The 14,997-nt window shown below is 43.6% G+C and overlaps 1 protein-coding gene across 2 annotated transcripts in view; it reads left to right on the top strand.

The window, feature by feature from the left end:
- LOC118006488 (alanine--glyoxylate aminotransferase 2, mitochondrial) overlaps positions 1-14,997 on the top strand; it is a 36,141-nt gene that overhangs the window by 7,429 nt on the left and 13,715 nt on the right. For both annotated transcript variants that reach the window (XM_034999166.1, XM_034999165.1), the window contains exons 3-9: positions 663-847; positions 4,064-4,187; positions 5,494-5,588; positions 7,170-7,263; positions 7,922-8,015; positions 12,097-12,197; positions 12,789-12,881. In XM_034999166.1, coding sequence (XP_034855057.1) covers positions 663-847; positions 4,064-4,187; positions 5,494-5,588; positions 7,170-7,263; positions 7,922-8,015; positions 12,097-12,197; positions 12,789-12,881 — 786 coding nt within the window. The remainder of the gene's footprint in view (positions 1-662; positions 848-4,063; positions 4,188-5,493; positions 5,589-7,169; positions 7,264-7,921; positions 8,016-12,096; positions 12,198-12,788; positions 12,882-14,997) is intronic.

Raw genomic sequence — 14,997 nt, 5'->3', positions numbered from 1 at the left:
AAAGAAAGAAAGAAAGAAAGAAAGAAAGAAAGAAAGAAAGAAAGAAAAGACATTACAGCAGACATTTACTTCTAAAGTCTTTTTATTAAATGAAAGGGGGGAAATCGGAGGGGGAGACGAACCATGAGAGACTATGGACTCCAAGAAACAAACTGAGGGTTTTAGAGGGGAGGGGGGTGGGGAGGGGTTAGCCTGGTGATGGGTATTAAGGAGGGCATGTACTGGATGGAGCACTGGGTGTTATACGAAACAATAATTCGTGGATCACTACATCAAAAGCTAATGATGTATGGTGACCGACATAACATAATAAAATTAAATTAAATTTAAAAAAATAAAAATAAAAAAATAGTCTTTTTATTTTTTCCTACAGCTGAAATGAATTCAAAGAAAAGGCTTTCCACTGAGAGGTAGAAAATCTCAGCCTCATTCTTCATATTTGATCTAGAAAGGGATCAAAGGGCCACATTAATGATTTCCTATACTTGGGAGGAAGGAAGGACCTTGGGTAAGGAGGACATGGGGCAAATACACCCACCTGTGGGCACCGGACAGCAGTCTTAATGCTCAGTCAGTAGAGAGGCGAGGCACTGCATTTGGACCTGCTGTTGATCTTGTAAGAAATGTGAGATCTTCAACACTTCCATTTTGCCTATCTACAGTCCCTCACCTATGAACGTGTCCTGGAGATCCACAATCACCATCTTATTCCCACGCGGATTGCGTATTTTCGGAAGCCTTTGTTGCTTCACCAGGGTCACATGGAGTGGCTGTTTGATTATGAGGGCAACAGATACCTGGATTTCTTTTCTGGGATTGTCACGGTCAGCGTCGGTCACTGCCACCCGTGAGTATCCTTAAAATTCCAGTGTATTCACTGCAGAAGGATATATGGAGAACAGGCTAATGATCATGTTAGTGATTCAGAAGTCTGGCTAAGAATTCTCTCTCCTTCGGCATAGCCCGGTTTGTGGCTGCCATGCTCCCTGCTATTTCCTGGGTGCCAAAAAAATATCTTAACACTGCATTTTTTGTTTTCCTGACAATGCAAGATTGATTCATTCTCACTCCATGTGGTGTGTACCACGTGACTGGAGTGTGGCTTGGCTGTGTATGTGGGCTTGTCCTCACTAGTAACAGCTTTGCAGAGAGAGGCCATGCACTGAGGGAAAGGCAGAAAGAAGAGAGAGGCAGGCAGTTCTCAGAGAACACGTGGGGCGGCTGGCTGGGGGGTGTGGGATGATGAGATGAGAAATCGCGTCTAGCCTAAGGATCTTCCTCACCTCTGACAGATGATGAGGAAAGAAAGGATGCTAAGAGAGAGGTGTAACCACAGCTGGGAATCTACATGAGAAATGCATGGATCCATTAATCCTGAGGGTCTCTGGACCCTTGGTCATCAACCCACCCGTACAAAGGCCCTGGGCAGGTTCTCTGGTGGTCCTTTTGGTTTTGATGCCACTCTCTCATTTTAGTGCCTATTCTCTCTTGCCTTTAATCATCTGGCCAACAAAACTTACATTACACTGGGCGCCTGGGTGGCTCAGTCGGTTGAGCGACTGCCTTCGGCTCAGGTCATGGTCCTGGAGTCCCGGGATCGAGTCCCGCATCAGGCTCCCTGCTCGGCGGGGAGTCTGCTTCTCCCTCTGACCCTCCCCCCTCTCATGTGCTCTCTCTCTCTCTCTCTCATTCTCTCTGTCTCAAATAAATAAATAAAATCTTAAAAAAAAAAAAAAAAAACTTACATTACATGAGACCAAAATACAGCAGCAAGCCGAAATCAACTGAATAAGTTTGGGTCCTTCTGTGAAAGCAGGAGCAAAGTCATCCCCTCCAGCAGCTGTCAGGTGATAAGAGCGAGTTCTAACTCCAGGGTCTAGCCTCACCTAATCCTCCCACAGCCTTCTCCTTTCGGCTTCCGTCTCCGGGAGGCACTAGTCCCATGCGAGGTCCTAAGGAGCATGTAAAATTAAATTCAGAGGCGGTCTAAAATATGTGATAAGCACACATGAGAGAAGGAAAGAAAACAAAGTAGAGACAAATTTTAAACATTCTTATTAATAATGTTGGATGTTGTTCCTGTTAGTCGACCACTCACCGGCTTTCATGATCTTTGTGCTTCTCCTGATCTCCCTCCAACCCTGCAGCTTGCCCTCTGACCCCCTGACTCTGGATGTCCCAGCTTCTTTCCTTAGTCTTCTGCTCTTCTCTCTACAACCCCTTCATGCCTTATTATCTCCCCCATAGAATGGCCCCATTCCTGGTCAATGAGTGGCACTTTCTGCAGCCTTCCCCAACTCTGTTTCTTCCACTTTGACCCCTCACCAAGCTACTATTATAACTCTAACAAACCCAGAGTGGGCATTAGGATGCCCCACATTTCCCACAGCCTCCAGGACACCCCCCACCCTGCCCCATAATATTCCACCATCAGCTGAAATCCAGCATTACGGAGGCCAAACCCATCATACCCTCCACTATACTGTTTCTACTGACATATTCGTTTATTCAAGGCGTACCTGTGAGCCGCCTACTCTGTGAAGGTCCTCTGCCAGGAGCTGGGAAGCCACTGGTTGCAGCTCTTAACTAATCCTGGAGTTTCCCTGATGTTACAGGAAGAATGGTGAAGTCATCTTTGACTCATCCCTGCCTTTTACTCCCCTTAGCCAACCTGATACTGAGGTCTAGCTTTCCCTCCACTGAAATGCCTCTCCTACCAGCCCCCCACTAATTCCCACTAACCCCAATCTCCTAGGAGCTCTCCTCCTCCCACACCTAGAAGGCCACCTTGCCCTCCTGGCTGGCCTCATCATTACCAGTCTTCCCCCACTCCATCCTACCCTCATGTGTTCCACATGTTTATTTTGTTGAACAATGCTTTTAACAATTACCTCTTCTGTTTAAGAGTTTATTGATACTCTGCAATTTTCTAAGGTGAGTCATGGAACCCTGAATGCAGGAGAGGTTAGTTGGTAAAGTGTCCCATGAAAAAATAAGTTTTAAAAACAGTTTAAACTGTATCTCCCTCCTGGGGAGAAACAGTGGGTATTTGACTAACAGAGGCACTGGCAAGTCCTGCAGTAAAGAAATCTGTTTGGGGGCACCTGGGTGGCTCAGTCGTTAAGCGTCTGCCTTCGGTTCGGGTCGTGATCCCAGGGTCCTGGGATCGAGCCCCGCATCGGGCTCCCTGCTCAGCGGGAGGCCTGCTTCTCCCTCTCTCACTCCCCCTGCTTGTGTTCCCTCTCTCGCTGTCTCTCTCTCTCTGTCAAATAAAATCTTTAAAAAAAAAAAAAAGAAATCTGTTTGATCTGGTATTTCTCAAAATGATTTAATTATTATTTATTTATTTAACCACTGAGCTGATTTGTGTGTGTGTGTGTGTGTGTGTGTGTGAACAGCTATTAATAATGAACAACTGGTATGTAACTTTAGCCATTGCTGTCCTTTAGATCAAGTTCAAATATCCTGGCCTATCTTTTCAAAGCGCTCCTCGTCAGGACCTACGTATCTACCCTTAGTTCTTACTATCCCTCAGCATGAGCCTTCTGATCCTTCACAGAATATGGTTTCAGAGTTACAAACATTCATCAACACTGACCACTATTAGGAATCAGACACCAGCATCTCCTTTGACGGAAGAAGTGTTGCTCTTACATACATATGCATGATGGATCTATACTTCTTTAGAAGAATAAATGAAAAGACACCCAGGCTTACATCTAGTCATCTCTAGTTTCCAAACTGTTCAAAGGGTATTTAATAAGAAGACCTAATTAGGAGAGATTCTATGTCCTAAAGTAGGAATTTATTTTCTAAAGTCCCTACAAGATCATCATCTGGTCTCCGTTTGAACACCTCCCTTGGTGAAGACCCCATGACCTTTTAAGGCCACCCATCCCATTGCCAGACAGCTCTTCTGGTTAGAGTTCTTTCTATGTGTGGATGAAATCAGCCTCTTGAAACTGCTCAAGAAATAGCCATAAGTTTGGGTTCAGTGGCCAGTGGGGGGTGGGGGGGTGTGCCCATTGGCAGCACGGCGAACTCTGCTCTCCTGTTTATCCAGGAAGGTAAATGCGGCGGCACAGAAGCAGCTTGGACGCCTGTGGCACACAAGTGCCCTCTTCTTCCACTCTCCAATCCATGAGTTCGCAGAGAAGCTTTCGGCACTTCTTCCCGAGCCTCTAAAGGTATGATGCTCTCAAGGGAACAGGAGTTTCATGATCCCAAGGAAGCAGGAATATGAACAGGGAATTTGATCCATGCACTGAACATCTGAAACAGTGAGCTAATCGCCAAATCTGAAAGGCATCAAGGAGAAGCCAGCCAGTGTTCCCTCATCCCCTCCCAGCCTCAGCCTCTCCTTGGAAGTTCTCCTTGCAGCCACATGTCTGCAAGAGTCACTTCACGGAAGGCCCAGGCCTCCTCCCTGGACACTCTCCTCTGTGTTCCTCCAGGGGTTTTCATCTCTCTGCTCCAGGTCCCCTCTACCAAGTCATTTGCTTGTCTCCTTTTACAGAGTGAAACCATTTTTTAATAAAATGAATATCCCATTCAGTTCATTCGATCTAAGATGCACTGAGATAGTTTTGCTAAATGAGATGTTTTTCTGCATCTGAAATGACTGAATGTTTTTTTAACTGATAGTTTTGCTAAATGAGATGTTTTTCCGCATCTGAAATGACTGAATGTTTTTTTTTAACTGAACTGAGATGGTGAAATGTTGGCCAAGATTCGCATTTTCCGGATTCAATGAGTTAATATATGTTGTACCTAGAACAGTGCCCAGCACCTAGTGTTGGCTTTTAGTATTATTTTACTGTATTCTCTAGATTCTCTATTTACTATATTATCTACAAGAGCTGAAGAAAGCTGGACCAGCTGCCACCTAAGTGCAACCCAGGCGTGTTCATGGAGGAGCAGAAGTAGGGATGTCAGCAAAAGCATAAGCACATGCCTCCCGGGCCCTGAGCCTGGAAGACCGAGGTCCCATCACTTCTCCCCTTTCATTTAGCCAGGAGGAGCTGCATTTTTTTCTGTTTGCTTGTTTTTTCAATATTCACACATACTGAATAGACAGGCTGGGACATCCTCTGGAGCTGCAGGATCAGGGAGCCTGCCTTGTCCAAGCCTTCAGAATCCAGGCAGGTGGTTGAGATTCAAGAGCTAAGTAACTCAGTCCTCAGATCCACTCACCCACTAACCATTCCATACCCTTCATCATGTCTCCTCATCTTGGCATTTTGCCAAGAGCATTGAAGAGAGCCAGTGAAAGCCTGGAATGTTTCACAATTGGGATAATCCTTGGCCATTTTTGTATCTCTAGCACGTAGCTGCTGTTCAATGAAAAGCTGTAGAATTAATACAGTAATTCAGTGATGGGACTGCTTGTCTGAAGGGAATGCTCCTTAATAATAGTCTTTAACAATTTTGAATTAATTGGGTAATAAGGAAATAAATTAACGTATGAGGTCATGTGTCTCTGTTTCCCTCCAGGTCATTTTCTTGGTGAATAGTGGCTCAGAAGCGAATGACCTAGCCATGCTGATGGCCAGAGCACATTCAAATAGCACAGACATTATTTCATTAAGGTAATCACACCCGGGAATAGTCAACTTCAATAACATTGCCTTACTCCAATACTAAATGTGCATCTTTAAAACATAGCCTGGAGGGGAAGGGGGCTTTCCCAGGAGTATCATTCTAATTTTAGGTGTTAGAGCAGAATCAATCAAATGAATTTTATGACTGGATAACCCCATCTAAATTGGCCGGATCCAAGGTAGGGGTCCCTGACTGGGCTAACAAACAGCTTGGAGTACTACTTATGTCATTGATCCTCCTATGAAATTAAAGAGATGGTCATATGTCAGGGTTGTTTTTTTTTTTTTTTTTTTACTTTGAAGGTATGGTATTGACCAGAACATATGCTGAGTGGTGAATGACTGGTCGATACCCATGGATGCTCATGGCTCTACCATATGACAGTGGGCCCATTTTCATCTCTGCTTATGCTAAGGAGCCCTCTACTTTCCTCTTAGTGCCAGCTACCCCAGATTTTTTTACCTTTGATTCTCTTTAAGTTCAGAGGATGCATATTTGACCTGTATATTTCTGCTTCTTCGGGTGACTTTTGAAAATTGATAATTTAATAACTTAATTATAAACCCTGGGCAGCTATATTAGCGTTAAAAATAATAGAAAACAAAGCATTTTGCTTACAGTTGCCTCCTTTGGGTCATTTTATATAGTACATTGAAAGAGGCTCTTATAATAAGCTTTATGTCAAAGAGTGACTTACAGTCAAAGTAGATGGAATGAAGAGATAGTCCCATTCTGTCACCTGTCTGGCCATAATTTCTGTCTCAATTCAAAAGAAGATTTGATTACCACAGCACATCCAATACTGCACATTCCATATAAAACACACATGTAGTAACTACAGGAGTAAGGAAATATTTGTTATCAAAGAAATATGGCAACAAAAAAATGTGATTGATGTTTTACCCAAATAAACATCCCAGAATATACATGTCCAGATAAGTGCTGATCTATTCAAAGCAGTCATGTGTTACTAGGGCTCAACACACCTTTGTGTCTCCTCCTTCAAGATAGATGACCATCCTTTTGAATCATCTTGATAGTCATAAATCCTCGTGTAAGGGTGATTTTGATTTGAGGAACTGTCAAAACCCATTTGAAGCCAAGACTGGTGATTAGGATGATTTATATTAAATATGATAGTTGTGGGTTCAAAAAGAAACAAAACCTGTGTTCCTTATATGCCAAATAAAGTGGCTTATGAGACATTTGTGCAATAGCCACATCTCAGGAACAAATATTTGGCTTCTCAAGGTGACTGCTTTAAAGACTAATGCTCATTGAATATCTAATTTCTGGCATGTTGCTAAAAGATGAGTCTCACTACTGTAAAGTAATCCAGTAGGGCAGCAGTTAAGGTCAGAGTTCTTGCGCAGATGTTCTCCAAAGCTTCCTTTCGCCACTTCAAATCTATGACCCCAGGAGAAAAGACAAATAAGTAAATTTTCCTGGCATAGCCTGAGAAGATTTCTTAGAAATCACTGGAGTTGCATGTTAATGGTGTTCTATTAACATGGTGAATCGAAGAAAAATGAACTTAACCCTACCTTCTCACTGCTTCTTCTCTGCAGAGGAGCCTACCATGGGTGCAGTCCTTACACACTTGGCCTGACAAACGTAGGGCCCTACAAGATGGAGCTCCCCAGCGGGTTGGGCTGCCAATCGGTGAGTTCTGAGATTTTTATCTTGGTTCTCTAAAGGCTGTTGGGTACGTGGTATGATTGATCAGATTGTCCAGGTATTAGGAATAGAAATGAATATAAAGCCTATCGTTAATCAGGGGCTGAATTTGACTTAGTTGAACTTGGAGGAAATGTTTATTAGAAAGGCCTTCAGAGTCTGAGTAATAATTCGTGATAGAGATCTTTAAAATTTGTTTTGTTTTTAAATAAGATCAAGTAAACAACAAAAAAATGCATTGAAATTAGTTCTCAGAGCCTTGAGTGTGTAAGATTTCTATAGAACCGTCTCTGTACTCACCTCCTGTTCTCACTTGCTATGTACCCACCTCAGCAAAAGAATCAGATACCTAATTATTCCTCTTCTTTTAGATGCCCTTACTCACCAAACTCTTGAGCGAGTTGTTTCCAGGCTGACACTGCAATCAGTCTCCTTTGTAAAGTGCCCACATAACTGATTTCTAGGAAAAAAATTATCTTTTCAAACCAAAATATTAGGGTTTCATCCTAGGTGGGAGAGGAGCATGGGGGGAATCTCAATATCAAGTTAAGAAGCCCTCTTACCCTGATCAGTATCACATGCTCCTTCAAATTGGCTACCTTGTCTTCTTGGTTTGACGAATTCTTTCTTTTGTCATTTGCAGACAATGTGCCCAGATGTTTTCCGTGGCCCTTGGGGAGGAAGCCACTGCCGAGATTCTCCGGTGCAAACAATGAGGAAATGCAGCTGTGCACCAGGTTCAAGGGGGGCAGGGAGGGAGGTGCGTGGTGGAAGGTCAGGAGGGGTAAGGAAACTAGAGAAAGACTGAACCATTCCTGAGTAAACAGATTGGAAAAAATTGGAAAAGGAAAAAGCCAAAGGAAACAAAACTAGAAAGCCACCCCCCCCACCAGCCCCCACCCCCGTAGAATCAACGTTTCTCCTGCCCACCACCACCACGGTGCTATCTGGCTGTGAGGAAGAGCATCTCACGCTATCAGAGCTAAGCTAAACAGACTATCACTTGGTACTTAATTAAAGGAGATCTGTTAGCTCTATTAGCAACAGTTCTGCTATCAATTTTAAAAGAAAACAAGGCTGGTGGAATTGTTTACCAGTTCCCAATGGGGGAAGGGGAGAGGGGGGAAAAAGAATACTTTTAGCAATCTCAAAATGCCAGTCAAGAAGCTCCCCCAGGGACTCGGGATACCAGCCAAAGTGAGAGCATCTGTCAAAGCTTAAGGCCATTCCCAAAAGCTGCTGACATCTCTTGCAAAAGTTTTAAAGGCTTTCTCGAAAGGGAGGTTTCCACTTACCCATCACGTTTTTATTTTCATTCTTTACCTCTTCTTACCATGAGACAAGGCTTGGAAGAAGAATCTCTTCTTTGCTAATCAACAGGTCTCCCCTCATGCATGTTGGCACAGTTCAGGACCTTTGAATAGCTGCTCCTGAGTAGTGCTGAAAGAAAGAGCTAAAGGCTTCTGCCAAAGATATTTGATGGAATAATCTGACTCACGGGGTCGAGAAAAAGAATGCAAATGGAATGGCAGTCTTAAAAAATCAGCTTTGAAAGGAAGAAAATTCACAGTCCCCTTAAAATTCAGATGGGATAATGGCAAAATGGAGGTAGGAAGATAAAAGAATGAGCATTGAAACAGGATGTCATGGTCACAGAACTGAAAACTGTAGGGAGATTTAAAGGTATATATATATAACTCTCCATTTTAAAAATGAGCAAACCAAGGTCCACAGCGGGGAGGCTGGAGAGCTAAGACTTAAGCCCAAGCCTTCTGACTCCAAACCAGTGCTCCCAGCCTATGGCCATCCTTGTGAACACTGACATCCCAGCAGGATGAACCCAGGCTTAACAATAATTCCCGTTCTGCTGGCCAGGGTTGAGGAGACCCGTGAAGTCTGGAGACCTGGATTCCACTCCCAGCCCCTGGTTGGTTCAGCCATGAGCAAATGCTCTTATCTGTTGTGTCAGTTTTCTCCTTTGTAAGATGGAGATAGCAGTACCTTATTACCAGGCTTTGTGAGATCAAGAGAAGAGAGCTTTCTGTACAGGAAGGCAGACAACAGCAATGTCAAGAGTACCCGTAGAGCCAGACCTATGTATCCAACCTCAAGGGCATCAAGAACTAAAATCGGTTTCGTGCACCTCATAGACTTCAACCTGACCATAAAAGCATGAGCGCAGAGCCTAGCAGACAGAAGCGCTCAAGAGATGCCCGTTGCCTTCCCTCCCCACTGTGGGTCCCTCTCTCTTTCCACCCTCTCTGCCTCCTCCCTCTTTGAGGCCTTGGCTCTAGGCCAACTTAAAAATGCTGGAACGCCATGGTCATCTCCCTAGTGGCATCTGGAGGTTAAATGATAGTGACAGACATACATTCTGCTTCTCTGGACTATTGTCTTTGACATATCTGAAGTCAGCTGTTTTCTTAACTCCCATCTTCAAGAGACATGGCTGATATATATTTAAACGGAATAGGAATACCAAAAGGGACTTCAGCCTCCTCCAGGGCTTTGGGGAGCTGAGAAGTGTTTGGCTTTTGCTGTAAAAAGGCAGATTCACATGTTTGCAAATGCAAGCCAACTTTGAGTATAGAGGATTCCAGTTCTCAGTTCTTCTTAGGGTTCATTCACTGGGCGCATACAGGTGCCAATCTTGGTAGAAGTTCTTTTACTTCCGGATTATGTCATCACTGTCCACCTGGGCATAAGCAGGGGTCCATGTTGTGAGCCTGATCTAGCTGTTGCTGTGGGAGATTCCGTTACCTTCCTCTCTCTTTCTGTCAGGTTTTTGTCTTTCTGAGTGTTCGTTCCAGACCCCGAATTTCAGATGTCACCTGTGATGACATTCACCTCTTAACGCCCACTGCCCCCACAATGCCCCAGACCTCATACCCATCATGTCATTCTTCCTCACCTTTTGCAAAATGAGTTTCCTTTTCCTTACGAATTGTTCTTTCTTGACCTTTCACTCCATTTAACTGTTTCCATACTAGCAGCTAAGATAAAAACTCCTCAGTCTCGTCTCTGTTGCTCGCATGGTATCCAGAACATCCACTCTTCACACCCTTGGTGTTGTCATGGCAACGCCACTGCACCCCGTCCCTCTGCGGAAGCAGCCTGACCTAGAGTTACAGCAATGAGCTCAGGAAGGAAATGTGAAATGTGAAATGAAATAAGCTGATTACGGCAGGTGACCCCTCTCATCACTGAACTTGTGGGCAGTCGGGGACAGATCATTAAAGGTCTATCACGGGTTTAAGCAAAACCTCTCAGTTTAGTTTTGTCCCAATTTAAGCCACTAGGGTTGCTTTTGTTCTACCTTTTGATCTCTCTAGTTACTGCTCGGCTTGCTAAATGCCCAGATTAGGTCTCTTGAGTTTACTATCCACCCTTCAGAGTCATCTTTGGCTGTTTTCTCTTCCTTTCTTACTAAAAATTTAAGAATCCATTCTCTAGAGGCTTAGATTTATTTGTCTAGTATATCCTGCTCATCAAACAACTTAAGTGATGCTAAAAATGTGCTTTCTGGGTTTGATACCCCTTTCATTACTTCCTTCTTCACACTTCCAACCCCCAACTCCAACTAACCAAAACAAGCTTTCCCAAATATCACATGTACGTTAAAATATGTTTGGGGCCAGGGAGTGGTTTTTTTTTTCCCATTTTTAAATGAAGAGCTGAAGTATAAAATATAATTTGTGCTACCGTTTTGATGATGATGACAGAAGTTTTCTGTCCCTTATCTCTAGACGTCAGAAGATAGGATTATATCCATGCAACTAAGCAAGTGCTAGGATGGTAGGTGGTGGGCTCTCTTCCCAGATTGCTTTCACGTCACTGGGTCTGGGGCTCTGTCACGTCCACACCTCCCTCTGCACCCCTTCTGCTGTCCGTGGATATAGGCTTAAGTTCAGAAACTGTGTGGTGCTGTTTAGAATCAAATTAGAAGCGTGGATAAAAATTCTGAAGGTTCAATCATGTATGGATGCAGTCAATCTGGGACCCTTGGTATTCCAGAGAAGAAGGCTTCCTCTCCCTTGCTACCATGGATGAACGTTGTCTGGCTCCAGTACATCCCTCTTTAGACCAGATTCTAATTGTTCTATAAACATATTTATTAACTCTAAAGACTGAGACACTCTGTAGCTTTAAAACTGTACATCAGGGGCACCTGGGTGGCTCAGTCGTTAAGCATCTGCCATTGGCTCAGGCCCTGATCCCCTGGTCCTGGGATCGAGCCCCGCATTGGGCTCTCTACTCTGTGGGAAGCCTGCTTCTCCCTCTCCCACTCCCCCTGCTTGTGTTCCCTCTCTGTCTCTCTCTCTGTCAAATAAATAAATAAAATATTAAAATAAAAATAGTTGACTGCAAGAGTCATTTAAAAAAAACTGTACATCAAATTAAGCGACAATAGAAGATAAATAGATTTATTTTCAAATAGATTAAATCCACACTCCAATTACATTTGAATTAAATCTCCGCGGTTGAGAGGATAGGCATCCTTGGGTGAAATAGCTCAGTATTCCAGACTCAGTGATACTTTGGGGCATTTCTTCCCCGGATGGAAATGACTGAAGTGTTTTTATGGTTATCCTACTTTCTCTGCTCAAACCGAAGTACAAATTGTTCCAAAAGAATGTCCCCTCCTTCAGAATTCTATATCTTCATTTCCTGTTTACTGTATCCTAAGGATTCTAGCCAATCTACTCATCCTATTTTCTTTTTTTCTATGTTTCCGCCATTCTACTGAATGCCGTTCTCACATCTCCTGTTTGTTTGTTTGTTTGTTTGTTTGTTTGTGGTTCTTGTTTGTTTTTGCAGACTGCTGCCAAGCAAAGGACCAGTATATTGAACAGTTCAAAGATACTCTGAACACTTCTGTGGCCAAATCAATTGCTGGATTCTTTGCAGAGCCAATTCAAGTGGGTATATTGACCTTAGACATTAATTGGGCTGACTTTTAAATTATCAGAGAGTTTTAACTCATACATTCTAGAGAATTCCAAAATATTTAAGTGACCATTGCTGTGACCCTCTCCAAATTCAATTCATTCTCTTGGTCTCCTTGAAAAAAGAGGGCCCCTGATTTTCTACTGACCTTCAAAACCCCGTCTCCTGCATTCCTGAGCTGAACAGATAGATGAAACTATTGAATTCCTAGGATTCTGAAGAAAAGGAAACCTTAGCAAACTTTAGTTGCTTAATACCCACACTGTCAGGGGGACCCTTTCTTCAACTTTACCAAATCCCCTTAATCTAATTTGTTTCTAATCTCAGAAGAGAGTAAGCATTTGTGTCCTTTTCCCAAAAGGCGTGTCATAGAATAATGGCCCCTCTCTTCACCCATAGCTGGAACAGTTCTAAAGACCATTTAAAAAATTTTTAGTATTACTAATGCTACTGATGATAATGATCTATCTTCTTTCTTTTTCTTTCTTTTTCTTTTTTTTCTTTTTTAATAGTTTCAAAGGGCTATTCTGTTCTTAGAGACTCCTTGGTTTGGTCTTTTGCAGGGGGTGAACGGAGTCGTTCAGTACCCAAAGGGGTTTCTCCGGGAAGCCTTCGAGCTGGTGAGAGAGCGGGGAGGCGTGTGCATCGCGGATGAGGTGAGCAGCAGTGGAGGGGCTGTGGTGGAGGGAGCCAGGACAGAAAAGGCACAGGGAGAAACTTCTTCAAACCTTCCTCTGCAATCCAAGACAAAAATCATCTGTGGGAATTCCAGGATGTGGGTATGAATTAATGAAGCCTTTGCTAGTTGACTGGTTGGTTAGTGGATTAGTTGGTCCATTTAGCAAGCACAACAGAACTTAAATACCCAAATTGGAGTCTATCAAATGAGTGGCTAGTGGGCACAGATGACACTGTCATCACCCAAGGCACTTTCTACGTTCCCATTTGGGGATTGTGTCAGGTGCAGCTCAAAAACCACATAGGAAATTTAATCTCATAACCAAGTTTTTATCCTAATTTTGCCAAAATGGTATTAACCAGCCTGGCAGCATTCATCTTACCTTAATAACAAAACTTGTTTGGAAAAGACATTAAAAGAAAAAAAATGCACGGGGCGCCTGTGTGGCTCAGTTGGTTAAGCGTCTGACTCTTGATCTCGACTCAGGTCACCATCTGAGCATCGTGAGATCAAGCCCCAGCTCAGGCTCTGCACTGGGCATGGAGCCTGCTTAAGATTCTCTCTCACTCTCCCTCTGTCCCTACCCCCCTAAAAAAAAAAAAAAAAAAAGGAATATAATGCAGTCTCTCAGAGAGAAGAGGGCCACCACTACAAATATTTAAAAACTAGTTCCAAAAAAATTCTAAAATAGCTTGAGTTAAGGCAGCATTGGTGGATAATACCTCCAAGGGCACACTCTGAAGGGAGTAAAATTCATTGGCTCTGTGAGCTTTAGCCTCCATCTCTTTTAAAGGCATCAATTTAATCATAATCCCACCTCATATTAGAGTATATCAAAGACAGCAGTCTTTTGTCTACCAAGAATAGCAAAAGAGGTCAAAGGACCAGAGGATGGTCGCCAGGACCACAGAGTGCTCCCGGCTCACTCCTGGGTGACCGGTCATGATTCGACTAACAAGTGGTTACACGCACCAAGAATAGGTGGGGAGCTTGTGAATGTGTTTCACACCTGTTTCAGTCCTGCTGTTTTGGCCTGAACATTTTCCCTCAACTAAACATTCCCTACAGCGGTCTTTGGGCTCTCCCCTCTGCAAAACTTTTTTCGCAATTTCCTGATTTGCAGCCAGGTGTCTGGTACCCCCAGGTGACCTGGATGGGCCCCAGAGCGCTGCACACGTAAGCGAGGGCCAGCCCAACCCCCTTCCCCGACCTGCCACTGGGAGTTTAGGGAAGGCAAACCAATCAAAGTCCTGAAGAAAGTTAATGGCTATTAAAAAAAGAAAAAGAAAAGAAAAGAAAAGTATGTTCTGTTAGCTTACAATTTGCTATGTCAGTGAGAGAATCAACTCTAACCTTTGGAATCAGCACACAGTGAAGCTGCCGCAGTTGGACTAGTGAGAGAAAGAAGATTAAATGTTAAAAATATATGACTTCCAGAATTTTCTAAGATAGATGGTATTATCACTGTTTTTATAAAGATTTATTTATTTACTTTAGAGAGAGAGTGAGCGAGTGCATGAGCGTGGGCGAGGGGCAGAGGGAGAGATAATCTCCTGCAGACTCCCTGCTGAGCATGGAGCCCACATGGGGCTCAGTCCTAGGACCCCAAGATCATGACCCCAGCCGAAACCAAGTCAGCCGGCCAACCGACTGAGCCATCCAGGTGCCCCGGTTTTATCACTTTCAAGGACATAATTAGAAACTACCTAACACAGGGGGAACTTAAGAAGGATTGTCCTAATGACTAAGGGAAGATAAGAATTGCTAGAACTATCTGTAAGATATATATAATAACAATTCTATAAGGTATGCCCCACTGTTATTATTTCAAGGAGATTTTACCAGAAAGGCCCTGGCAGCAATTTGCGTGGAAATGTCTGTGTGGCTTTATTCAGTTAGGCACTTCGGCTACTTCTGTATTCATTCTACTTGCTAAATTCTGACTTTTATCAGGCACTTTGCCAGATGTTGTGGAGAAAGAGAGGAATAAGATACAGTCCCTGTCATCGGACACATACAGTGATGACAGTAGTCCAAGAGGAGAGGTTCTGATGGCAGCATGCCTAGGGGCCTCGAGGGGGAACCCTACTAGG

The sequence above is a fragment of the Mirounga leonina genome, unplaced genomic scaffold, assembly GCF_011800145.1.
Source record: "Mirounga leonina isolate KUSES-001 unplaced genomic scaffold, KU_Mleo_1.0 Mir_97, whole genome shotgun sequence".
In the NCBI taxonomy this organism is placed as follows: domain Eukaryota; kingdom Metazoa; phylum Chordata; class Mammalia; order Carnivora; family Phocidae; genus Mirounga; species Mirounga leonina.
Note: the sequence above shows the minus strand (reverse complement) of the source record. Positions and strands in the feature narration are given on the sequence as shown.